The 23,518-nt window shown below is 49.9% G+C and overlaps 9 protein-coding genes and 1 non-coding gene across 10 annotated transcripts; 6 read left to right on the top strand and 4 right to left on the bottom strand.

Moving 5' to 3' along the window:
- Window positions 1–245: 245 nt before the first annotated feature.
- Window positions 246–1,318, top strand: ASPBRDRAFT_46074 (alpha/beta fold hydrolase). Its single transcript, XM_067625547.1, has one exon. The coding sequence runs from the start codon at window positions 308–310 to the stop codon at window positions 1,202–1,204; it is 897 nt and encodes a 298-aa protein (XP_067476982.1). The 5' UTR covers window positions 246–307; the 3' UTR covers window positions 1,205–1,318.
- Window positions 1,319–2,615: 1,297 nt separating this feature from the next.
- Window positions 2,616–9,093, top strand: ASPBRDRAFT_198373 (uncharacterized protein; the record flags this gene model as incomplete). Its single annotated transcript, XM_067621195.1, has 5 exons — window positions 2,616–7,791; window positions 7,837–8,325; window positions 8,373–8,488; window positions 8,539–8,964; window positions 9,022–9,093. 5 exons carry the CDS (start codon window positions 2,616–2,618, stop codon window positions 9,091–9,093), a joined length of 6,279 nt encoding a protein of 2,092 aa, XP_067476981.1.
- Window positions 9,094–9,477: 384 nt separating this feature from the next.
- On the bottom strand, window positions 9,478–10,439 carry ASPBRDRAFT_657807 (acyl-CoA thioesterase; the record flags this gene model as incomplete). The annotated part of the gene is made up of 3 exons (XM_067628589.1): window positions 10,271–10,439; window positions 9,772–10,179; window positions 9,478–9,729 (listed from the first exon to the last, which is right to left on the bottom strand). Exons 1-3 carry the CDS (start codon window positions 10,376–10,378, stop codon window positions 9,478–9,480), a joined length of 768 nt encoding a protein of 255 aa, XP_067476980.1. The 5' UTR covers window positions 10,379–10,439.
- Window positions 10,440–11,775: 1,336 nt separating this feature from the next.
- ASPBRDRAFT_t205 lies at window positions 11,776–11,849 on the top strand. Its single transcript has one exon. It is a non-coding gene; the product is annotated as a tRNA-Ile (tRNA).
- Window positions 11,850–12,447: 598 nt separating this feature from the next.
- ASPBRDRAFT_130683 (SDR family oxidoreductase) lies at window positions 12,448–13,703 on the top strand (the record flags this gene model as incomplete). The annotated part of the gene is made up of 5 exons (XM_067618249.1): window positions 12,448–12,481; window positions 12,547–12,598; window positions 12,657–12,789; window positions 12,850–13,140; window positions 13,197–13,703. The coding sequence occupies 5 exons, from the start codon at window positions 12,448–12,450 to the stop codon at window positions 13,701–13,703; spliced, it is 1,017 nt and encodes a 338-aa protein (XP_067476979.1).
- Window positions 13,704–13,898: 195 nt separating this feature from the next.
- On the bottom strand, window positions 13,899–15,683 carry ASPBRDRAFT_131260 (acyl--CoA ligase; the record flags this gene model as incomplete). Its single annotated transcript, XM_067618315.1, has 4 exons — window positions 13,899–14,846; window positions 14,898–15,338; window positions 15,398–15,535; window positions 15,591–15,683. 4 exons carry the CDS (start codon window positions 15,681–15,683, stop codon window positions 13,899–13,901), a joined length of 1,620 nt encoding a protein of 539 aa, XP_067476978.1.
- A 227-nt stretch (window positions 15,684–15,910) lies between these two features.
- Window positions 15,911–16,574, bottom strand: ASPBRDRAFT_46071 (uncharacterized protein). The gene is made up of 2 exons (XM_067625545.1): window positions 16,086–16,574; window positions 15,911–16,023 (listed from the first exon to the last, which is right to left on the bottom strand). Exons 1-2 carry the CDS (start codon window positions 16,363–16,365, stop codon window positions 16,007–16,009), a joined length of 297 nt encoding a protein of 98 aa, XP_067476977.1. The 5' UTR covers window positions 16,366–16,574; the 3' UTR covers window positions 15,911–16,006.
- A 735-nt stretch (window positions 16,575–17,309) lies between these two features.
- ASPBRDRAFT_285748 (HET domain-containing protein) lies at window positions 17,310–18,849 on the top strand. The gene is made up of 3 exons (XM_067622527.1): window positions 17,310–17,577; window positions 17,646–17,687; window positions 17,739–18,849. Exons 1-3 carry the CDS (start codon window positions 17,457–17,459, stop codon window positions 18,695–18,697), a joined length of 1,122 nt encoding a protein of 373 aa, XP_067476976.1. The 5' UTR covers window positions 17,310–17,456; the 3' UTR covers window positions 18,698–18,849.
- A 905-nt stretch (window positions 18,850–19,754) lies between these two features.
- ASPBRDRAFT_198369 (uncharacterized protein) lies at window positions 19,755–20,639 on the bottom strand (the record flags this gene model as incomplete). Its single annotated transcript, XM_067621194.1, has 2 exons — window positions 19,755–20,434; window positions 20,483–20,639. 2 exons carry the CDS (start codon window positions 20,637–20,639, stop codon window positions 19,755–19,757), a joined length of 837 nt encoding a protein of 278 aa, XP_067476975.1.
- Window positions 20,640–21,258: 619 nt separating this feature from the next.
- Window positions 21,259–22,974, top strand: ASPBRDRAFT_32541 (cytochrome P450; the record flags this gene model as incomplete). Its single annotated transcript, XM_067623031.1, has 5 exons — window positions 21,259–21,324; window positions 21,378–22,163; window positions 22,217–22,531; window positions 22,585–22,751; window positions 22,809–22,974. The coding sequence occupies 5 exons, from the start codon at window positions 21,259–21,261 to the stop codon at window positions 22,972–22,974; spliced, it is 1,500 nt and encodes a 499-aa protein (XP_067476974.1).
- Window positions 22,975–23,518: the final 544 nt, after the last annotated feature.

The following is a 23,518-nucleotide window of genomic DNA, read 5'->3' as shown; positions in this document are numbered from 1 at the left end:
ATCCAGCATCGCCAATATACCGACAATCCTAGTTTCCAGCTCTTCTGTTGCATTCTACTGTCTCATTGATTCTCTTACCAATGTAACTCTGCTTATGGAGCAGTGACTCACTAAACGGAATTAATTCCTTCATAATTCCAAATACTTCCGGATTAATCATCCCGGCTTACCAGGCCACGTCTCATAATTGATAAGCATAATAGGAGGTTTTCGACTGGAATCGAAGAATAATTTTTTTCTGTATCCTTCTTTACCTCGTCTGAAAAAAAGATTATTTCTGTGCAAGTGCATCAAGACCAGACTCACCATGGCGTCCCACCATCTCAGCACCTCCCCGAGTACCAACATCCATTTCACCATCACCAAAGCACAGTCTTCCTCGTCATCTACCCCACTCCTTGTCTTCTTACACTACTGGGGCGGTTCCAGCGCAACATGGCACAAACAAACCTCACTTACATCTCCACACACCCTCAGCAATGTATACAACACAGTCGCGATTGACCTCCGCGGCTGGGGTCGATCCAAAGGGCCCACAGGCACCAGCGCCAGCTCAAAAGACTACTCCATCACGCCCATGGCATCCGACGTTGCCTCCATACTATCCCACCTACAAGATACCACCTCGCTGCTCAACAATGGCGTCATCCTAATCGGTCACTCCATGGGAGCAAAAGTCACTCTGGCCACACTTCCAAAACTTTCCGAAAGCCAACTATCCCTCGTTAAACGCCTCGTGCTCGTCGCTCCGGCACCTCCAACACCATTGATACTCCCTGTTGACATGAGCGAGCAACAGCGCAAGGCATATGATAACGAAGCCTCCGTTCGGTGGACGGTTGAGAATGTTCTGTCCAGTGTGCAAAATATCTCCAGTGATGATATGGACTTGGTCGTTAGAGATAGTCTGGCGGGAAGTACTCTTGCTCGGGATGGGTGGATTTTACATGGTATGCAGGAGGATATTACGTCTGCTTTGGATGAGGTATCTGCTCGGTCGGCGGGTCGGAAGGTTAAGGTGAGTGTGCTTGCTGGGGGGGAGGATATTGTTGAGAATAAGGACCGGGTGGAAAGGGAGGTTGTTGGGTCGCTGGCTCAGAGAGGGTTTGAGGTGCGGTTTGAGGTGCTGGATGGCGTGAAGCATTTGATTCCGTTGGAGAGTCCGGAGGGTGTGGCTAGAGCAATTAACTCTGTTGTTGTGTAGTGTTGTTGGCACTATTTAGATGGTTGTTGAGGAGACGATGTTTACTTATGTTTTTTGTATGCTAGAATATATATATATACAAAGGTCAAGTTGAGGTGTATACTTCGTCAGCTAGCACGTTTCTACTCATTATCGTGGCCTAGACAACTCAGAGGTGCGTGTAGTGATCTAAACTAAGAAAGGACAGTGCTGCCGTTGACATATTTGCAATCACGATGTCTAGATTGCCCCTAGGATATCATGGTTCACGAGTAGTTAGTCACTCTGTTGGTAGCCCTCACGAGACTCTGTGCTGGAGTCACCTGACAACGGAGCTTGGCTTATCACAGCTCTGCTCAGGACCAACGGAACTAGTTTTCCATATGGGCCAAATTCGATAGTGCAACCATGTACTACTGCCTCATGTCTGAGGTAAGATACTAGCCAACTGACTAGCTATCTCACAAGGTCCTGCCAAGAGAATCAGCCGCAGACTCGAACTGACTCTGCGCGGAAGTACAATATTCGCGTCAACCAATAAGTCCCTTCACCTACTTGTCCGCAACTGTTGAGGACTACGTTAGCCGCTGCTGCCCCGGTGGCACCACAGGCTCGAAGTAGAGTTTAGCGAAGAGAGCCCGTATCTTATGGCGCCATGAGACACGTGCATGCCACGTTTCGAGGCGCGATTAGCGTTGGGGCTGAAATGTTCCAGGATGATTGCATTAATCAATGGATTCAGGTATCGGTATCAATCTCAGTCTCGGCATCTGTCTCGCGTATGATCTCATGGGCTGTCGCAATCAGCCACAGGCCGAAAGTTATCCGAAAGGATCCGGCGATAGTCTGGCTGCGGACGCCATTGGATGATCTTCCGCAAGGGATTCAGTTCCTGAATCTATAAGCAGCGATCCTCCCCTGATGATAGGCTAGGATTACCCCGGAGGGATGTGTCCATCCTTCGCCCGGATCCACTGGAGCTTCGCGTTTGAGGACTCGAGGCCATACACTTGATACACCTGATACACTAATGTAGGACGTTTAGCGCCGTTTTGTTCGGTTTCGGTAAAGTATACATGTACTGATCAGTGATACTGTCTTACCAACAATACGGTTTCGTAAATAACGTCACAATCACCATCATCGTCACGTATGCAGTCTCTCCTTCAGCTCTGCCTCGTCGGATCCTGCAAGATGCATTTTTACGCTGCAGATTATCTATTGTGCTTGATCCTTGCTTCTAGGTCGCTCAGCCTTGCTACTCCTGACCGATTGTTCCGGTCTGACTCCTTCCCTTATCGTGAGATTATCCCATTGCCGGGCTTATCTCCCCGTGCCACCGTGGGTGGTGTGATATATCACTTCACAGGCAACTGTTCTGAGTCCTAGCTCAGGGATACAGTTTGATCTCCTCTCACTTCATTCCATCATGATGACTGTCAAGACGCCGTTGTCGAGTTTGGGCTCGGAATTTGCGGGCCTCACACCCGAGATCTCGCGGCCGTCCTCTGTCGCCGGCGACAAACGGCCGTTGATCGTTGCATATGGATCTGTTGACGCGAGGATCTCGCTACCTACCTTACAGCTACCGTTAGCAAACCAATTATGGAAGGACTTCACATTGAATTTACCTTCGTCTTCCCCAGAGAACGACTTATCCACCAAAGAAGGACTCGTCGCTGAGTTCATCAACTTCTGCATCACCCGGTCCAGCGACGACACACATTGCGACGACGCCGCAGCAGTACTCCAGCTGCTCGAGTCTCTCTTAGAGGCTTTTGAACAAGATTACCTTGGTGGAAATGATGTTCATTCTGCCGTATCCCATCTTGGCATTTCAGAGAAAACCTCGATAATCAAAGCATACTTCGCCGCATACGGAACTCTCAGTCGCAAGCCAAGACGTCAACCTTCTATTCTTCTCGAGTCTGCTAAAGATGGACCATCCCGCATATACGCATTGTTTGGAGGTCAGGGGAATGATGAGAAATATTTCGAGGACCTGAAAGAAACGTACTCAACCTACACGGATATTCTCCGTCGCTGTGTCTTCTCCGGAGCCAGGTTGTTAGAGGACCTCGCTGGGGAATCCGCATTCAAAGCCCACTTTCAACATGGCTTCTCGCTCATGGACTGGCTGGAGAAGCCCGACTCTGAGCCAAATTCCGCGTATCTTCTGTCTGCACCCGTTAGCATGCCACTGATTGGCCTCCTCCAAATGTGCCACTTCATTGTGGCATGTCAGACAATGGGACTGTCGCCAAGAGAGATGCATGGCTATCTGGCCGGTGTGACTGGTCATTCACAGGGCATTGTCGTCGCCCTGGTGACTGCTATCTCTGATACGTGGGAAGACTTCTACCGACATTCTCTCGAAGCCCTCCGTATCCTCTTCTTTATCTCCTGTCGCAGTCACGAAATATCCCCTCCTCAGTTTATTCCCGAATCAATTAGACAGGATGCAGAAGACAACGGAGAAGGAACCCCTGGTCCTATGCTCAGAGTACGAAACCTTCGACAGGGTCAGCTGCAAAGGATCATCGACAAAGTCAATGGCTATCTTCCGGAAGAATCCCGTATTGCTATCTCCCTCTTCAATGGTCCTCAGAACCTTGTTGTCACCGGGCCGCCTCTGAGTCTATACGGTTTGAGTCGTCATCTACGTGCATTAAAGCCCTCGAAAACCAGCCGCGAGGCACAAATCCCGGCCAGCAAGCGGAAGCCTAAGATTGAGCATCGCTTTCTTCCTATCACCGCACCCTTCCATAGCATATACCTCGATGAAGTCGTTTCTTTGGTTGTCAATGATCTCCGCGATATAAATATCACGTGTAATCAGCTGCGCATTCCACTTTACGCGACGACTGATGGCCATGATATGCGTACCCACGCAGACAGAAACCTAATCGGTGATATTGTGAGCATGATCGCCCGCGAGCCCGTGCACTGGGAAAAGGCGACTGTCCTTCAAGATGCTACTCACATAATTGACTTCGGCCCTGGAGGCAGTGCTGGTGTGGGGACTGTCACCATGCATAACAAGGCAGGTCAAGGTGTGCGACTGATCCTCGGTGGCTCCATGAAGCATAGCGAGGAGTACGGGAATAAGGCTGAACTCTTCAATCGCGACTGCGACTACCCTGTTGTGTATGCCGAAAATTGGGCAGAGGCGTACAGGCCGCGCCTAGCTAGGGACGCAACGGGTAAGGCCATTGTTCAGACCAGGTTCAGCGAGCTCTTGGGACTGCCTCCTATCATGGTCGCTGGTATGACACCCACCACTGTGCCGTGGGACTTTGTCTCTGCTACCATGAACGCTGGCTACCATATCGAGCTTGCTGGAGGTGGATACTACAGCAAGGGGGCTATGGAAGAAGCGATCAACAAGATTGTGCAGAACGGAACCCCCGGGCGTGGAGTAACATGCAATATCATCTATGCCAGCCCCAGTTCTGTTCGTTGGCAGATTCCTTTGCTACAGGAGCTTCGTGCCAAAGGCGTCCCGATCGATGGAATGACCATTGGAGCAGGCGTACCCTCAGTCGACGTGGCCAATGAGTATATTGAAACGCTTGGCCTGAAGCATATCGCCTTTAAGCCCGGGTCTGTGGAGGCAATTCAGCAGGTTATCGACATCGCCCGCGATAACAAGTTCTTCCCGATTATTCTCCAGTGGACTGGTGGCAGAGGTGGCGGACATCACTCTTATGAAGACTTCCATGCCCCCATTCTGGAGACGTATGGCCGTATCAGAGCCTGCAAGAACATCATTCTCGTCGCCGGTAGCGGCTTTGGTGGTGCTGTCGATACTCTGCCATACTTGACAGGCGAGTGGAGCAAGGCATTCAACACACCTTCTCTGATGCCGTTCGATGGTATTTTGCTCGGTAGTAGAGTTATGACAGTCAAAGAGGCCCACACGAGCGTTGAAGCCAAGCAGTTGATCGTTGATATTCCTGGTGTGGATGATGCGGTCTGGGACCAGACCTACACACGACCTACAGGAGGAATCATTACCGTCCGGTCTGAAATGGGCGAGCCGATCCACAAGATAGCCACCAGGGGAGTACTCTTCTGGGCTGAGATGGACCAGACCGTGTTCAGCATTGCGGACAAAAAAGCAAGAGTCGCGTTCCTGCAGGAAAACAAGAAACGCATTATCGACGGCCTCAACAAGGACTTCCAGAAGGTGTGGTTTGGACGAGATGCAGATGGCAAGGCCTGCGAATTGAACGAAATGACGCTCTCTGCGGTTGTATGGAGAATGGTCGACCTTCTCTACATCAAGCACCAGGCCCGCTGGATACATCACAGCTTGCAGCAGTTGACGTTCGACTTTCTTCAATGGCTCGAAGACGTTGCCGGTAGCTCAATCAGTAACTCCAAAACCCGGTACTGGCAGACAGTTGGCCAGATCGATGAGCCCTACACGGCCATTGAGCAGTTCTTGGTCAGATATGCTAAAGGAACCTCAGAGCTGATGGATGAGCCAAGCAAGCAGATGTTCATTCACCTCTGCCGGCGCCGCGGTCAGAAGCCCGTTCCATTTATTCCTGTTCTCGATGAGGACTTTGAAGTATGGTTCAAGAAAGACTCTCTGTGGCAGTCTGAGGACGTTCAGGCAGTGCCGGAACAGGACGTCGGCAGGACCTGCATTCTTCATGGACCTGTCGCAGCCAAGCACACTACGGTGGGAAACGAGCCGATCAAACATCTGTTGGACAATATACACTCTCAGTGGGTTAAGTCACTCACAGATATGGGTTATGACAATGAGCAACCTCAGACCCCATTGACCGAAGGAGGTATGAGTGAAGTGCCAAGTGAAATATCCCTAACCCGTACATATGAGCCTATGCTGTTCGGTGGCGAACTGCCTTCAGATGAGAGCTGGATGCAACGGTTGGCTGGCACGCAGAAGGGCTGGAGACATGCTCTCTTCTCGCAGAAGTCTATCGTCCAAGGATACAGCTTGTGCGATAATCCCATAAGGCGACTGTTTGCTCCTCGGCATAACACCTACGTTGAAGTAGAGGAGTGCACTTCTACCGAACAGTCTGTTGTCCGGCTTTTTGAGCGAACGGCGGATGCCCTGCAGACACTGGTCGTTGAGGTTCGCGCTACTAGCGAGGATATCATCAAGGCCACGCTGTTCGAAAGTCGCACTGTCAGTGGAGCACCCGCAGGACTCGAGCTACTGTTTAGCTACCACCCTGAGTTTCCGTTTGCGCCTATCCGCGAAGTCCTCTCCGACAAGATAGAACGAGTGAAAGACTTTTATCATCAACTTTGGTTCGGTGAGCCGCTGAGCTCCGCTGGTGTTCTCTCACAAGAAGATGAATTCCACGGGGATGTCGTTACAGTGACCGCTGAGGATATCAGGAAATTCACTCAGTGTATCGGTATTACAGCTGTATCAGGATCTGGCTCCAGGAATAAACAGAAGATGAGTGCTCCGATGGATTATGCGATCGTCGTTGCCTGGAAATCAGTCATGAAGCCGTTGTTCACCAACACTATCAGCGGCAATCTCATGAAACTAGTCCACTTGTCCAACCAATTTCGCAGGCTGGGAGGTTCCGAGCCCATTCGAGAGGGCGACATACTTTCATCGCGAGCACACATCCGAGCCATCCTTAATGAAGACTCTGGCAAGGTCGTGGAGGTTGCTTCCTTGATCAGCAGGGATGGTGTGGATATCGTCGAGGTCGTTAGCCGCTTCATGTACCGTGGAACATATAACGACTATGACACTGCATTCCAGCAGACAAAAGAGCCCAAGGCCGAGCTCCAACTCACAAGTGTCAAGGATGTGGTTGTCCTTCACTCCAAGCCATGGTTTGTGCCTAGAGATAGAGAGCTGGACCTCAAGGGATATAAGCTCACATTCGAGCTGGAAACGCATGCCCAGTTTCAAAGCAAGTCGATCTACCGTCAACAGAGATGCTGTGGTTATGTCTATGGAAGGTCTCCAGCAGGGGAGACTTTTGAGATAGCTTACATTGATTACACCGTGGGTGTCTCGACCAGCAATCCCATCATGGACTACCTCAAGCGCCATGGAAGTGTGGTCGAGCAGCCAGTCCTGTTCCAGTCCCCGATCACTCTTGGTGGCGGCGAGATCCAGCTCAAATCACCGTCTTCGAATGAGGACTATGGCGTCGTCTCCGGCGACTATAACCCGATCCATGTGTCCAAGACCTTTGCCGCCTACGCAGAGCTTCCGGACACAATCACCCACGGAATGCACATGAGTGCAAGAGTTCGTGGCTTGCTTGAGCAGCTTACTGTCCCGGGAAGCTCTGGTAGCTTTAAGCGCTATCAGTGTAACTTTGTTGGGATGGTTCTTCCGGAGGACGATGTGGAACTGGTGCTGCAGCACGTCGGCATGGTGAACGGACGGAAGCTTGTTCATGCAGAGGCCCGACGTGCGGGTACTGGGGACAAGTTGATTGTCGCGGAAGCAGAAATTGAACAGCCAAGTACCGCTTTCTTGTTTACTGGTCAAGGCAGCCAAGAGAAGGGAATGGGAATGGAACTTTATGCCTCCAGTCCTGCAGCCCGGAAGGTTTGGGATCTGGCTGACAAGCATTTCCTTGAGAATTTCGGTTAGTACGATCCTCTTCACGTTAGTATGTCTCTAACTTTACTAGGCTTCCGCATCACCGATATTGTCCGGAATGACCCGAAGGAACTCAAGATCCACTTCGGCGGCGCTCGCGGACGGGCTATTCGTGAAAACTACATGGCTCTTCGCTGCGAGATGATCCACGCGGATGGACGCACAACATCAGAGAAGATCTTCAAGGACATCACACAGGAGACCAAGTCACACACCTTCCGGTCAAGCACTGGTCTTCTATCTTCCACTCAGTTTACCCAGCCAGCATTGACCCTCATGGAGAAGGCTATCATCGAAGATATGAAAGACAAGGGGCTGTTGGCAGACCACTGCAGCTTTGCTGGCCACTCTCTAGGGGAATACTCTGCCTTGGCAGCCATCGCAGAGATTATGCCCATCGAAAGTTTGGTGTCAGTGGTTTTCTACCGCGGTCTGACAATGCAGATGGCTGTTGAACGCGACGAGCAAGGCAGATCGAACTTCTCTATGTGCGCTGTTGACCCGAGTCGGCTGTCAAAGTGTATGTCCATCTGCTGCCCTTCGTGACTGGTTACTGACTTTGCCTAGCATTTGACGAAGAACGCCTACGGTACCTGGTGTCGCTTATCGCGAGTGAAACCGGCTGGCTGCTTGAAATTGTAAACTACAACGTCGCCAACTCTCAATACGTCTGCGCGGGTGATGTATGCAACTCCATGGCCACCTCGAAAGAAACCCTGCTGATCCATCCTAGCTTCGAGCCCTCGATACCCTCTCCTCATTGATCGGCGAAATTAAGCGCCGTCAATCTGACTTCCAGACCATTCTTCAGGGCGCCCAACCCCTCGAGGATATTCGTGCCAGCATCCTAGGCCCCCTCCATCAATGCGCCAGCGCCGCCAAAGCCAAACCCCAACCTATTCAGCTCCAGCGCGGTGTAGCCACTGTGCCACTGCGAGGAATCGACGTGCCCTTCCACTCGTCCTTCCTCAGTCCAGGGATTACAGCCTTCCGCGCATGCCTTCACAAGTATATTGACAAAGATACGCTGGACGCAGATCGCCTGGTGGGCAAGTACATCCCGAACCTCACGGCGCGGCCGTTTGAAGTCAGTGAGGATTATTTCCGGCAGGTGTTCCGGTTGACCAAGTCGCCGATTATTGCGAAGATTTTGGCAGAGGTGAGTCATGAGCTTGGTTGTATTCTATTTTGCCTGTGCTAATTCAGTTGGCTCTAGTGGCGGGAGTATATGGATGTTGAGCGTGGGCTGGAGAAGGTCACTCGGCCTTCGGAGATTATCGTTGCGTAGATGCATTTGATTATGGCTCGGCGTTGTTGATACCAGAATGTTTATAATGGAATTTATAAGTATATGTAATTCATGTCCTGTTTATCTTACCATCTGTGGCCTTTTATTGTAGATGTGAAAAGCATAAGATCTAATTGATGTCATCTTACAAGATATCGCCATCTGATGCTGCACTGTAGTTCATTAGACAGTTCATGACGAAAGGCAGTAGCTGCAATGAAATTAATCAAGCCATGTCCACTAAGCACCTGCTCATTGTTCACTGGATCTCCGTGTCTATATCTACAAGCTCGAGAAGCTTTCAGCTAAGTTCTCTAAAGTCTATGTTACTTGTCACTAACATCATTCAATCCATTGACATCTCCCAGTCCCCTCGACTTCCCCTCAAAACACCCCAATGGCCTTCCCATCGCCCCGAAACAACGCATGCAGCCCATCCAGCGCAAGAAACGACTTGGCAATATCCAACCCCCTCTTCCTCTCCTCCTCGACCTGCTCCCACGACCAAAACCCTTCTTTCAATTCGACCCCCTTCTCCGGCAACAATCCAGCCCTTGAAAGCACCGTCTCAGGACTAACCGACATCCTGCCCTTCTTAAAAACATACCTCGTGACAGCCGAAGCTAGGACACTCTTCTCATCCTTCACACCCGTCGCACTACCCCCAAACACCACCACCTCTCCTTTTCCTTTCCTCCCACCAGACTTCACAAAATGACTAACAAAATACACCCACTTCTCATCCCAGCTCAACACCCTCGTATGGATCTCATACGCTTGATAGGGTTTCACCTCCCGTTTAAAGACGCACGCCGTGGATCCAAGTGCGATGTTGAGCTCCCCGCCGGAGAATCCCAGCGCGAGCTGGTCCTTGAATAAGCTTGCGATCAGGTGTACGCGACTGATGTCGAGGTCGGTGAAGTAGGTCGCGTTGGACTTGTGCATGTTGTAGTCGATTTCGAGGAGTGGGGAGCGTGAGATCGTGATGACGGGGTAGAAGAGGGATTGGGGGCCATGGGTGGTTATGTCCACTTTGCGGGCGCGGTTGAGGATGATGTGTTCTTTGAGGCAGTTGAGGAGGCGGATCTGTGGTTGTTAGTGGAGAGGGGATAGATTTGGAAATTGCAGGTGTGTAATGGATGAGATGATTTAGGAAAAAAAGGAAGGGAAAACGAACATGCCAGACGAAGGGGAGGCCCTTCAGGTTCAGGAGGATGTAGGTCCCTCCTGCGAGGAGGAGGGTGTTTTGCCAGGTTATCGAATTGAGGAGGGTCGTAGTGTTCATTGTGCTTGAAGGTGGCTGTGGTGTCAGTGTGCGCTGGATAGGAGGATTGAGTCTTGGTCGTATGATGAACGGTAGGGGAGAAGAAAGTGCAGTGTCAGAAACTAGGGTAGGAATTCTGCTGCTCAATGACTCTAGGAACCACTGTCAGCACCGTCCCTCCTATTGTTACATTCCGCGTTTGAATGGTGTTTGGCCCCTCCCCTGCAGGAGGGAGTGTGGCGAGCTCTTGCAGATACGATTATCCAGCTGCAGCTTCAGCTCCATACATCTGCATGCCGAATCCTTCGCTGTTTTAGCCTGAGTGGGTGATACAACGGACATGGTTGTGTTGCGACAAACATACATACGAGGCTAACGTATTACATACCGGTATCCCAAACATACCAGACATACATACACCAAAACACCCAGAAATACATACAACGCCTTTGGGGCACCTGCAGACATCGACTATTTACGCAGTATACGATGTATATTCCTCGCCATTAATGCCCACGTGGAACTAAGCCTCCCGACATGTTGCGGCAGGATGCGCCGATCCGCCTATGGAGTCGCATTTGCCATGCGCCAGGAACCATCGCGGTGGAGACGAAGACCATTTTGCTCCGGACGATGTAAGGGACATGATTCATTTATTATACTTTCAGTAGTTCTGAGCTAGGAGATGAATCATTTGAGGGATCGGTGGCGAGAGGTGTCACACGTGGTGGCATTAGTGGAGTGTAGGGATACCTTGGGTGAAGGGCCATAGTTCGAAGGAATTGTCGGTGATCTAGTGTTGAATGATGGGGGCCATGGAGCTAGTAGCTTTGGGGTTCGATACTAGTATGATGGATTTGCATTAGTGAGCCTGGGTTGCATCTCTGCATATCCTAGCCGATTCCCACTATCAGTGTTGGTGCAAAGTGTTTGCTATTGATTGTTCAACATTGGGGTCGGTAATATCACCTCGAGCAGGCAGCGACCATCTCGGCGACCATTCAGTAGAGCTTTGGCCTTTGTGACTAGCATGGAAATATTGCATGATGGATTATAGTCTACATTGACCACTACTAGTAGATGTTCAATGGCATAAACAATGGGGATGATGATCATGATCAGCTTAATGAACCCGTAGGTGGTGGGACTAGAACATACTTCGAAAATATATATCCGAGCAAACAATAGGAGACACTCACGACACTTAGCTATCCAATTCCATATATGAGACTTTCGAACCCATCAAAATAGAGTAGCTAGATTATTTTTAATAGATATCTCGCTAAAGAGCTGACTGTCATTAATATTGCTGATAACAGGCTCGCCATCGTAGTGATGACTTCGTGGGAAAAACCCTCAACGTGCGTCGCATTGTGGTCCTTCTTAGGATCACAGAAAGGTCATTCAAATATCAACTGGGTCCCATAGCTCAGTTGGTTAGAGCGTGACGCTAATAACGTCAAAGTCGAGGGTTCGAGCCCCTCTGGGACCATCTTTTTTCTTCCCGCCCGAACCGGCAGATGATTTTTTTGGCCCATCAACCGAACTGAGCGAGTGGATCCTACGGATGGATTCATATAATTCAGGTGCAGAAAGAATGATGAAAAAAACCTTGCTGCCTACGATGTTTTTCTTGTCCTTGCGTGACAAAGTCGAGAAACACTCCGTCGTCATACTCGGATCGGGAAGTGTCATGGCTATTACGAGTGAACTCGGTCAGGTTGCTCTGTAGAAGGGCTTACCCAAAGGTGAGCAAATGTAGATATGGATATTAGACAAGCTTACCCTACTTATTTCTTTGGCTGCGGACATTCAATATGATGATGGATGGATGAGTGAGCATCATCATATTGGGCGGCGCTTCACATGCGGACTTGCCAGACCCTTGGGTATCCAAGCATATGCAGAAACCTGTGCCAGATCATCCCTCTGTACCCATCAGCCCAAAAGGATTTGTCCGAAATGAAGAAAGAGTTTTTACCCCACGTTGAGCAGGTATCCTATTTCAACAAGCTGCGTAGCCAGTATCGCGCTCTAGCAGGAAGAGGACACAATCAACCATCCAAACTCCTGTTTACTGACTGTTCACGATGGGATCCATCGCAAAAAAGGTTCTGCTCACAGGTCAGTGCAATCTATCATTGCCATATCTCCGCACAGAGATGGACTGATGTTTAACCGTGATGCAGGCGGCACCGGCTTCATTGCCTCGCACATTCTGACTGAGCTGCTGGACGCTGGGTAAGAAGGCACATCCAAGACAGTATATTTGTCTGATCACAGCTCTGACAAGTCCCAGGTATCAGGTGGTCGTGACCGTTCGTACACATGACAAGGGCCGCCAGCTGCTCGAATCGTTGTCGAACACCGGCGACAAGGCTGCTTCATACGTGGTGGTGGAGGATATTGCCAAAGATGGAGCGTACGATGAGGTACCACTCACTCACGCAAACTTGAGCAGAAATGGAAAGAACTAGCTAACCAAAAACCAGGCAATCAAATCCATCTCAGACCTAGACCTGGTCGTCCACACGGCCTCGCCCTATCACTTCAACTACACCGACCCGAAAACGGACTTCCTCGATCCAGCCATCAAAGGCACCGCCGGACTGCTTGCCTCCATCAAGGCTTACGCATCGACAGTCAAGCGAGTAGTTTTCACTTCCTCATCCTCTACGATCGTCACGCCTCCCAACCACAAGGAAGTCTATGACGAGACGAGCTATGGCTCTGTGACATGGGAGGAAGCCATGGTACCGACGGTTACATATCGCGCCAGCAAGGTATGAACCCCTTCTACCACCAAACTAGTCCCTCACTAACGCCTCTGGCATGAAAGATATTCGCCGAGCGCGCCGCCTTCGAGTTCATCGAGAAAGAGAAGCCAAACTTCGACCTTGTCACAATCAACCCCCCGCTGGTATTCGGACCAAAGCCGCGCCACGTCACCGACCTCAAAGCCCTGAACACCTCGAACTACATAATCCGTGATACGATGCTCGGGAAATACAAAGATGGGGGTGCACCCTATGCCAAACCCTTTACCTGGGTGGATGTGCGTGATGTTGCCTTTGCTCACCGTCGAGCGCTCGAGTTGCCCGAGGCGAGTGGCCATCGTTTCTACACTATCGCAGGCCACTTCTCGAACAAGCGGATTGCAGAAGCTATCCGGGCTACGCACCCGCAATTGGCGGACAGGCTGCCTCCGAGTGATATGCCGGATGATCTGCCAGAGGGTATTTATGGCTTTGATAACAGTAAGTCGCGCAGGATGCTGGGGATGACTTTCCGTGATTTGAACACTTGTGTGGGAGATGCGGTGGCGTCGATGCTGGAGCAAGCTTGAGTGTAGCTATTTTAGATAGTATCAAACGCCAAGGAACCCTGGAGAATATGTGTACCTGATCTCATCAAGATACATAGGATGACTCTCAATACGTGAAGATAATGAAGGCGTAGCCGCAGGAAGCTACATAGTGAACAGAGCGTCAGGTTAACTGCTTAGCTACTGTAGATCCTCATAACCCAACCACCCAATCATTTATAACTTCTCAGCCCTCTTATCCTCCAACAACCGCTTCAAAATCTTCCCACTCGCATTCCGCGGAATCGCATCCATGAACCGCACTCCGCCATCCAACCTCTTATACTTCGCCAACCGCAGCGCCACAAACTCCTTCACCTCCTCCTCCCTCAGCGACGGATCCTCTCTCACCACATACGCCCTCGGATACTCCGTCTTCGCCTCCGCATCATAGACTCCCACCACCGCGACATCCCGAATACGCGGATGATTACGCAGCACACCCTCCAGCTCCGCCGGCGCAACCTGGAATCCACGAACCTTGATGATATCCTTCTTCCGATCGAGCAGATACCACTTCTTTGTCTTGCCGTCGCAGTACCCCAGGTCTCCGGTCCTATAGAACCCATCCGTATCGAAGGCACTTTCGTTGGCGGTAGGGAGGTTGAAGTATCCGCGAACGATGGTAGGGCCCCGTAGACACACCTCGCCTGTAGTGTCTGGGGCAGTGATATCGTTCCCATCTGTGTCGATTATCTTCGCCTCTATGCCAGGGAGTAGCCGGCCGACACTTCCGGTGGAGTCGGGTTCCGGGTATGGGATCATGGTGGCTATGCAGGAGGATTCTGTCATGCCCCAGACTTGGGTGAAGGTTGCGTCCGGGGCGAGGAGGGCTTGGAAGCGCGCTTGGGTGGTTTTGTCGAGTGGGGCGGCGCCGCAGCGGACGATTTTGAGGGATTGTCGGGAGTGAGAGTTCCTTGGGGCTGTGCAATGGGAGAGGATTGCATGGATGATTGGCGGGACGGCGGTGCATTCGGTGATGTTCTGTTTGTCGATGGTGGTTAGGAAGAGGTCTGGCTCGAAGCGGCGAAGCACGTAGGATGGGTCGCCGCGGCGGAGGGTGCTGAAGTGTGCGGCTGGGGCTGCGGCGGCGTGGAAGAAGGGGAGGTAGAGGATTCTGCGTGTCTGGAGGATGTCAGCGGGATGTGGCCTACTGCTAGGGGGTGGAAATATGACCTCGAATGGCACAGGGTGTGCATCGTAAACGAGCGTATGTTGCGCGATGAGATTGTAGTGGGTAAAGTCCACGGGTTTAGGAAGGCCTGTCGTGCCGGAGCTAAATAGTCTCGCTACTACGATGGTTTTCGCCAGGTTAGGATCATTGAAGTGGTGCCAGTCGGCCTCACCGTGTTCCAGCAGTGCGGTCCAAGAGGCAATCCCCGTCGTCGCTGGAATCTGCGACTCGCGGGTTGTAAAGGCCCAGACGCGGTCTCGGGGAATGCCATTGCCCTCCGCGGCGGGTATCATGCTTCCTAGCAGCTCTGGTTCACTGATCACGAATTTGCACTGCGCCGCCCGGAGGTGATAGCTGAGTTCATGGGATGTATAGCCTGGGTTGGTTCCCATGTATACTCCGCCGGCGGCGATGATCCCGAGTACGACGATGCTGTAGTAGATCTGGATATGTGAGTAGGGAGATATTGGATAGGGTAAGGTATCCTGGATTGGGTGCATACATCATTGAATGAGTGAAGGCATACGCAATCGCCGTTCTTCAAGCCAGCTGCTCGAAGACCAGCTGCCAACTGGCGCACCAGCGTGCGGGCTTGTTGCCAGGAGATAGAACGACTCGGATTCGAGGCATCGATGTAGACCTATGGTGTTGTATGAGCATCCCATCTCGCCATTGGAGGGACATTGTAGGCTTACTGGCTTGTCGACATCATATCTTGCCTGGTCGAAGATCCAGGAGATAATATCCTGGACTGGGATGTCAATGCTGCCCTCGCCTCTGAAATACATGTTAGAAGTTTGAGAAGCGGGGATAATTATCAGCAGAAATGTCGTTGTGTAGTACGAGAGGGGTAGACTCCGCATAATCCTTGGCGATGCCCTAGTCGGCGTCATGTGAATTAGTCCGAGGCCTGAGCATTCAGAGGCCGGCAATGAATGTCGATCTCCTCCAGGCCAGAGTCCGATCGTAAAATTCGAACCAAGAGCGCCCCTAAATTGACGGCGTACGATCTGAGCCGAAAAGCTTCGCAACAACTTGTCTCTTCGTCGGCAGAGAATGGAGTAACGGTATGTACATGCAGTGGAGCAGGGTTCCTCAGCTGAATCTCTCCCTAGCATCCTACTTTTGCTTCAAACGAGTCAGATTGTAAAGCGTTTCAAACGTATATCATACATTTGGCCACTCATTACCATGGGTATAAATAATATAGACGGCTATGTTGTCGAACTCGCTGTACTGCTGGAAGTAACGGTGTGACTGTTGTAGGGAAGCATTGACCGGGGTGTTCGAGGTAGGGATCGGTATACCATCCATGAGATTGCTTGTTAAACGTTGATTTTTGCAAAACGGCTTCATGACCAGGACCTCCTGACACATGCATCTTGATCTGTCAATGGCGATAGGCCGTATCTGAGTCCAGCGTGCCCCGGGCTCCTTGCGTGGGACGGCGTTGCAAAAAGAAGCGGCCATTACAAGTGGGATGCTGACAATATGAATGAAGTAACTGCTCTATGTACGACTCCCAGGCAGGTACGTTGGTATGGTTGGCCCGATGCTGTAGATGTTCAGCGCTTGGTTATTGTCCCTCCTCCAGGTGGTCTTGAGCAAAGTCCTCCAGGACACGATTACACTGCAGGAAATGATCAGGTGGAGATTGGTTAGGGAATTCAGTAGCTTCAACGTCTATTCCTGAGGGCCGCAGTATATGGCACCCACTAGCATAAGTGGCTTTCCTGTTAGCCACGCTTATGGAGAGTCAAACTTTGGGAGATAAGAGTTGCCGATTGAAGGTACTATTACTTGGCCTTGTCTAGTACAATCTTTGCGGCTCCAAAGCGCCCAAAGACCTTCCCTTCTTGAGGTATGCACAATTACTATAACCTGATCACAGTGCTCACTAGTCAAGAGATTCAACTAAGGGGGCGCTCGCAGCATCGTCATCCCTGGACCATCACTAGTTGAGATTTCCTGAACTAATACCCCTGCTGGAAATCGGTTGTTAGCCACCTTGCTTGATGTCTGACATGGCGTGTCCTTATTGGCTAGTGATCCTTGTTCAGTGGTATAGCCAACAAGGACGATGATCTCCGATCCGCGAGCCCCTCCTCTTTTCTGTTTCTCATTTTGGAGCTGACTGTGCGTTTGCAACCATCTTCCCACAGTATTTGGAAAACCAAAGACCATCCAGAACGGTCACTGCTCTCACAATAAGGGCAGAATGGCGTATGAAGCTTGCAAAGTCTGCTCATCCGACAATGAATCCCCATTCTCGGGCTTCAATATGGATCCTCACAAACTAAGGAACCTCAAGCAGTTTATTTTCCACGAAGAGTGCCCCAAGTGCTCCCAATTCGAACAAGAACCACTTTGCACTGGTTGCAAACATATGAGGCTGCGTCATGTTGTTCGATGCGGCCTCTACGGTACATACAACCGGTTCGATAGTGGTACGGAGCCAGCAATTCACCAAGTCAAATTCAAGTTAGGCAGCGTCCGGGATTTGGTACAGCGATCTGGGGCTTGTCAAATGTGTTGCATGCTTACAGAAGCGCTTTCGTCTTATGGATTTATCGAGGAAGAGGAGATGTTATGGCTGTAGGTGGACATACAAGGCTTTGACCTCAAGGAGAACTATGACTTCATGGCACGCTTGTGGAGTGAGCACGGTGAGGGAGATCCTAGGTCTACATGAAGGCTCACACCACCGAGATATATGTAGTTCAAGGTCTTGCTAACAACTCATCCATTAGAGCGATACAGTATGAGGTTCTATGGAATGGCCAGAGGGCTAAGTACTGCGGACATGAAATTTGCAAGACAACCCCGCTTACCCAGACGGATAGAATGGAAAATAATCTCTGGTTGGTTCGAGGATTGCCGATCTAATCATGGGGGTTACTGCTACCGGGGGCCTCTGAATACACCACCTGCAGGATTTTCCGTGATTGACTGCCAGCGGGGATGTGTAGTTAAAGCGCCTTCCTCTTGCCATTATGCGACTCTTAGCTATGTCTGGGGGCGGCAAGATACTGGAGATTTACAGGCCAGAAAAGACAACATCGAGGTACTTGAGAAGGAAGGCTGTCTTTTCACAAGTCAGGTGCCACTCACGATTCGAGACGCTATGGTGGTATGTACTAAACTTAATATCCCCTACCTCTGGGTGGACAGGCTTTGTATTGTACAGGATGAGAACGAGTCTAAGTCGGTACAAATCAATGCCATGGGCGACATATATGGTCATTCAGTTGTCACTATATGTGCCCTGGCTGGCGAAGATGCCAACTATGGCCTACCAGGAGTGTCTGAAAACAGGGACATCGTACCTTGGTATGGTCACTGCCAAGGTGTTCACCTCATCAGCTACCATTCTACACCCTGGACCCTCATTGACCGATCGAAATGGAATTCCCGAGGCTGGACTTTTCAAGAGGCCATACTTTCGTCGAGGCTGTTGCTCTTTAGCGATGAAGGTGTCTTTTTTGAATGCTCCAGTCGAGTTGGCCGACTTCTGGATGAGGATAGAAAAATCCGCAGTACTAGCTATGAAGAACCTAATAGGTTCTTGGGGAACAGTATCACTCAAGGCTATATGAGTAAGCTCGAAGCGTTTACGCAGCGAGATCTAACGTTTGAATCAGACATCCTACGGGCATTTTCAGGAGTCTTGCAAGGGGTTTGGGGTAGTGAGCATTACTATGGGATCCCCTACCCTCTCTTTGGAGCAAGGCTCTTATGGCAGTCGATGGATGGGAAATATCGGAGAAGAACGCCTAACGCAGGTGACATGTTCCCTTCATGATCTTGGTCCTCAATATTGGGTGGCATTAGGCTTCCCGTAAGCTACGAAGATGAATACTCGGTCCCTCTTGCGAGATGGGCAATTCCAAACCTCGAATATGACCAGCCAAGTGTCATTATAATCCCAGAAGGATCTTCAATCCCTGGATGGGGTCGCTATAAATGGGATTACCGCGGTATTGCGGTGTTAATAGCATGGAAAGAAGGTTGCTTTCCAGCACCACTACCTGAAGAACTCAAACGCACCACGACATGGGACAAATATTTAAAGATAGTCAAGTCTAAGTGGTCAACGGCTGAGGCGATGGCCGATTATGCACTTGGTATTTCGATCTCGGAGGATCCCCCGGAAAAGAAAGAGAGCGTGTTTACTCCAGAGATCGTACGGTTTGCCCGCCAACCAGGACGGCTTCTTGTATACGCACAATGCCTTCCCGCTCGCGTTATGCTTCCATCTCAACGACCAAACGACTTGCCCGATGTATACATTGGACTCTCCAGTGGCGGTGCCAATACTATAGGCTGGCTTGTTCGAGAGGCAACAAACTGTGAGATGCTCCGTACACGCGCAAGGGATCCGAGTGTCGTATTTGAGATAGTGGCAATCCATCTGAAACGTGAGTCAGCACAGCGATACACACTGCCATACGTGTCTCCGGCAGAAGGAACAGAATCTGAAGATGATCCCTTTTGCTGGCGAGATGCTGAACAGAAAGTGCTCATCATCAACGAAGCGCCAGCGGTGTTCCTTATAAGATTCATGCTAGTTATGACTGCAGAAGGTATCAGTACGCGTGTTGGTCTTGGAGTAACCCATTTGAAATTTTGGATCAAGGCATGTCCCCAATTTAAGACTCTCGTTTTTGCATAGATGTAGGCTATTGGGCTGAGAAATGCTTTTTTCTTTCTTTTCTTCTTCCCTTTCTATCTTTCTAAGTTTCATACTATATCTGGATATATATTAAGAGCAGAAGTATATGGTGTCACAGCAAAGTTTGTGTTTCGCATCCTAACGAGAAATTAATATCTCCGTTCATGATATTAGAACCAAGCCACTCTCAAACTTCATCCACGACCCTCTCCAGCCGAGTGAGATTCGTATAACGCACTCGAGTAGAGAGCTCCCGACACTTCCCGGGTAAGTACCAGATCCCCCAAGCACCAAGCACCACCACCATCTGATACCCATCAAAAGCATACGAAGGCCATTCAGTGTCCACGAGAAACTCAATACCACCCGCCATTGTCAGCCGCATCACGTTGCGTCCAGTCGCGATGATCGAGCCGGCCAAGGGGATCAATTGGTTCCACGTCTTCCAGTCAGCGAACACGCAGCCGCTAGCAGCTGTAGGATGACGACCCAAGCGGTAGCTCATGCAGATATTTTCTGCCATTGTGAATCCCCAGAAAATGGTTTGGATCACGTAGAGAGCAATTGTGAGCTTCGTTCCCGTCGCTACGGTCCCGGGCGAGGATGATACGGTCATACAGCCTCCGACAAGCTGAATGACCATTAGGATTGCATTCAAAGCGGGATAGACGCCCCGCTGCCATGCCAATGGGAGCCAGCAGAACTTTTCGGCATCAAGCACATTCGCCAATTCGCTCTGGGTCAGATTGACAGAAAACATGATCAATGTCGGTCCCATCAGCAGTGAGACTGATTGCACACCGTACGCGCCCCTGTTGCAGATATCTTGTGTTGAAAAGCATCGGGCTGTATATCCAACCAATTGTGCTATGTACTGTTAACCAAGTGAAGGCATCGGTGACAGGGGTCACTTACCCAGCCCACCGAGGACAAAGAATATACCAAACCACGCTTTTGATTGTATCATGCGGTATAGATGGATGGTAGTCAAGGCAGAGAATAGAATAACTGCAATGATTGCCAAAGCAAGGCTTGGGGTATACAGATACAAATCGCATTGCGTAGAAGTCATGATGGGAAGATGTTGACAGCGATGGATGAGTTTATTGGAAATACTTTGTCTTGGAAGATGATGTTGATACTACTGAGCAATGATGGCTACATTGGCCCATAAATATATACATCTCGTAATATCTAGGCAGTCGAATTAACCTTTTCTACAGCAAAATGTAACAACTTAAAACTAAGCCTACATTGTTCTCCTATCAGATGAGAGGTGGAAACAGAGGATTTGGCTACAACGGCAATTTTAGAAGGTGCCCACAAGTCCCGAGATTCACATATTTGGGTTGCCTGGAGAAAATATCCTTGGCGAGGGCTGGTTGGCCTGTCCACCATTAAACTCGTGCAGATCTTGATGCCAAAATGTGTTTCAGGGCTCCACACTTCGGCTGGTGTTCGGGTTCGGGTTCGGGTTCGGGTTCGAACTCGCATTTTTCAACTTTAATTGAAGGCTTGTCTGGCTTGTCTCCACCAACATTTCTATTTCTAGACCAATTTGGACTGGAATTGTGGCAGCCTGCACTTGTAACCAGAGACGTGCATTTAAATGTCTTCATATATAAGTTGGATCGGAATGACTCGTTCCGGCCGGATCTTATCATCCACTGGCAGTGACCATCACACTGAATATGCTCACCACAATCGAATCAATACCACAGCCTGGTACCACAGTGCTGGCAGCAATCCTCTCTGCGGTAATTATTCTAGCTGTGAAACCTACAATGCTCTTTTTAACTCCCATGCTTAGATCATTATCTACATTGCGACTCGAATTGTCTACAATGTCTTCCTTCACCCACTGAGTCGATTTCCCGGTCCGGTCACCCATGCCATATCTCGCCTTCCCTACTGCTACCATGCAGTCAAAGGAACCCTCCCATTCCACATGTTGGACCTTCATAATCGATATGGAGATATTGCCCGCATTGCCCCGGATGAACTTGCCTTTTCGCACCCCGATGCTTGGAAAGACATCATGGGCCACAAGAATGGCGAGGAAGAGCTGGGGAAAGCGGATTGGTTTTACCGACCTTTTCCTGAAGCGCGACACATTGTGAACGAGGATCGAGACCAGCATAAGGGACTACGTCGCGCCATGGCTCATGGCTTCTCCGAGAAGGCAATGCGAGACCAGGAGCCCTTGATTCGGAGATACACTGATCTACTTTTAGAGAGGTTGCGTGAGCAGAGCCAAAATGGACAGCCAGTGGCAATTTCCGACTGGTATAACTTTACCACCTTTGATATCATTGGTGATCTTGCGTTTGGCGAAGCCTTCGGTTGTTTGGAAAATGCAAAATACGATTCTTGGATCAAAAGCATTTTCGAGTCCGGACAGCTGGGAGTCATACTTCAATCCATATCGTTTTATCCTTTGCTGAAGACATTGTTATTGCTGTTTGTTCCGAAGTCGCTCCAAGAGGCTCAGAAGAAGCACAAAGATCTTACGACGGCTAAGATGATTCGTCGATTGGCCATTGCCGAAGATCGTCCGGATCTCATCAACAATCTCTTGATGAAAAAGGAAGAGCTGGTATGTTGTGAACAATCGCACGTGTGAAAGGCCATCTTGACCAACGCATACAGGGCCTCACCATGGATCACCTCATCGCCAATGCTGAGATTCTAATCATAGGGGGCTCGGAGACCACAGCGTCCCTGTTGAGCGGAGTCACATATTTCCTTCTCGAGAACCATGAGGCTTACCAACAGCTGAGAGACGAAGTTCGGTCCACGTTCCGCAGCCAAGATGACATCAACCTGATCAGTGTCAACAAACTATCTTATATGCTAGCGTGTCTTGACGAAGGCTTGCGGATGTACCCACCCATAGCAAATGGTCTTCCGCGAGTGTGTCCGCGAGGAGGCAGCACGGTGCTTGGGCACTTTATACCAGCAAATGTATGTTTAGCTAGGATGTTCTATCACGTCAAAGGTTTCTGACTTTTATGCAGACGTATGTTTCAATGCACCAGTGGGCACTCTACCATCGCGAAAAGCACTTCAAAGACCCTGAGTCATACCACCCCGAGCGCTTCATGGGTAGCCCCCAATTTGAAAATGACCGCCGCGATGTCCTTCAACCTTTCCATGTGGGCCCGAGGAATTGCTTGGGAAGAAAGTAGGTCTTATATGTAATGCTTCCTTTATATCTCTGCTTATACTAATACCTTCATAGCCTTGCATACAGTGAGATGCGTCTCATCCTCGCCTTGATCATGTTTAACTTTGACATGGTCATCTCTGAGGACTGCCATGATTGGATTGAGCAGAGGAATTTCTTGATGTGGCAAAAGGGTCCACTGAATGTTTACTTGAAACCTGTAACTACAGGTAGTCCATAATCTCCGTGTTTCTTATACTCGTGCTACTAGCTTGATATTATGAAAGGAATACCTTTTCCTGATGAACCCCTATGAAGACTTCTATCTCTCCTCAACGAGTCAACCTAGATATCCTCGAATAGTCCATATCGGAACCATCCCAAGCCTATATGTCATGGCAGGTGAGGATAATTGCCGTTCAGTCTAACACAGGTCCCAGTGCTACGTTCCAACACCCCATCAAAGCCACGCTGAAGACCTTATTATCTTACTTATCTTACGTAAAAAGATGATTCTGTAAAATGCAAAAGCATTCCGATATCGGCTAATCTATGACATGCCAAAAGCACTTCCATCACCGTATCTATTCTTAAACGAGCCGATCATTTATGTCTGTGCTATTCTTGATGCGAAAGATCACTTAAAAGTGCTCATTGCATAATGATTAAGAGAAACAATGACCGAGAAGTAGGGACATGAGGATGTGCCATGAGCTGGTGAACTCGCTTCATGCCCTCACATAGAACCAAAAGGTACTCGAGCTGGAGTACAAGCATAGGACACT

The sequence above is a fragment of the Aspergillus brasiliensis genome (assembly GCF_001889945.1).
Source record: "Aspergillus brasiliensis CBS 101740 unplaced genomic scaffold ASPBRscaffold_10, whole genome shotgun sequence".
Lineage (NCBI taxonomy): Eukaryota > Fungi > Ascomycota > Eurotiomycetes > Eurotiales > Aspergillaceae > Aspergillus > Aspergillus brasiliensis.
This window is presented reverse-complemented; position numbering and strand designations above follow the sequence as displayed.

What these genes read in the sequence shown, in the direction of transcription:
- ASPBRDRAFT_285748 (XM_067622527.1), top strand. Translation starts at nt 17,457, where the DNA reads ATGGATTTATCGAGGAAGAGGAGATGTTATGGCTGTAGGTGGACATAC. An exon ending in CACGGTGAGGGAGATCCTAG is followed by an intron (nt 17,578 to 17,645) that starts GTCTACATGAAG and finishes CTCATCCATTAG; the next exon opens with AGCGATACAGTATGAGGTTC. An exon ending in TGGAATGGCCAGAGGGCTAA is followed by an intron (nt 17,688 to 17,738) that starts GTACTGCGGACA and finishes CCAGACGGATAG; the next exon opens with AATGGAAAATAATCTCTGGT.
- ASPBRDRAFT_46071 (XM_067625545.1), bottom strand. Translation starts at nt 16,365, where the DNA reads ATGGCCGCTTCTTTTTGCAACGCCGTCCCACGCAAGGAGCCCGGGGCA.
- ASPBRDRAFT_46074 (XM_067625547.1), top strand. Translation starts at nt 308, where the DNA reads ATGGCGTCCCACCATCTCAGCACCTCCCCGAGTACCAACATCCATTTC.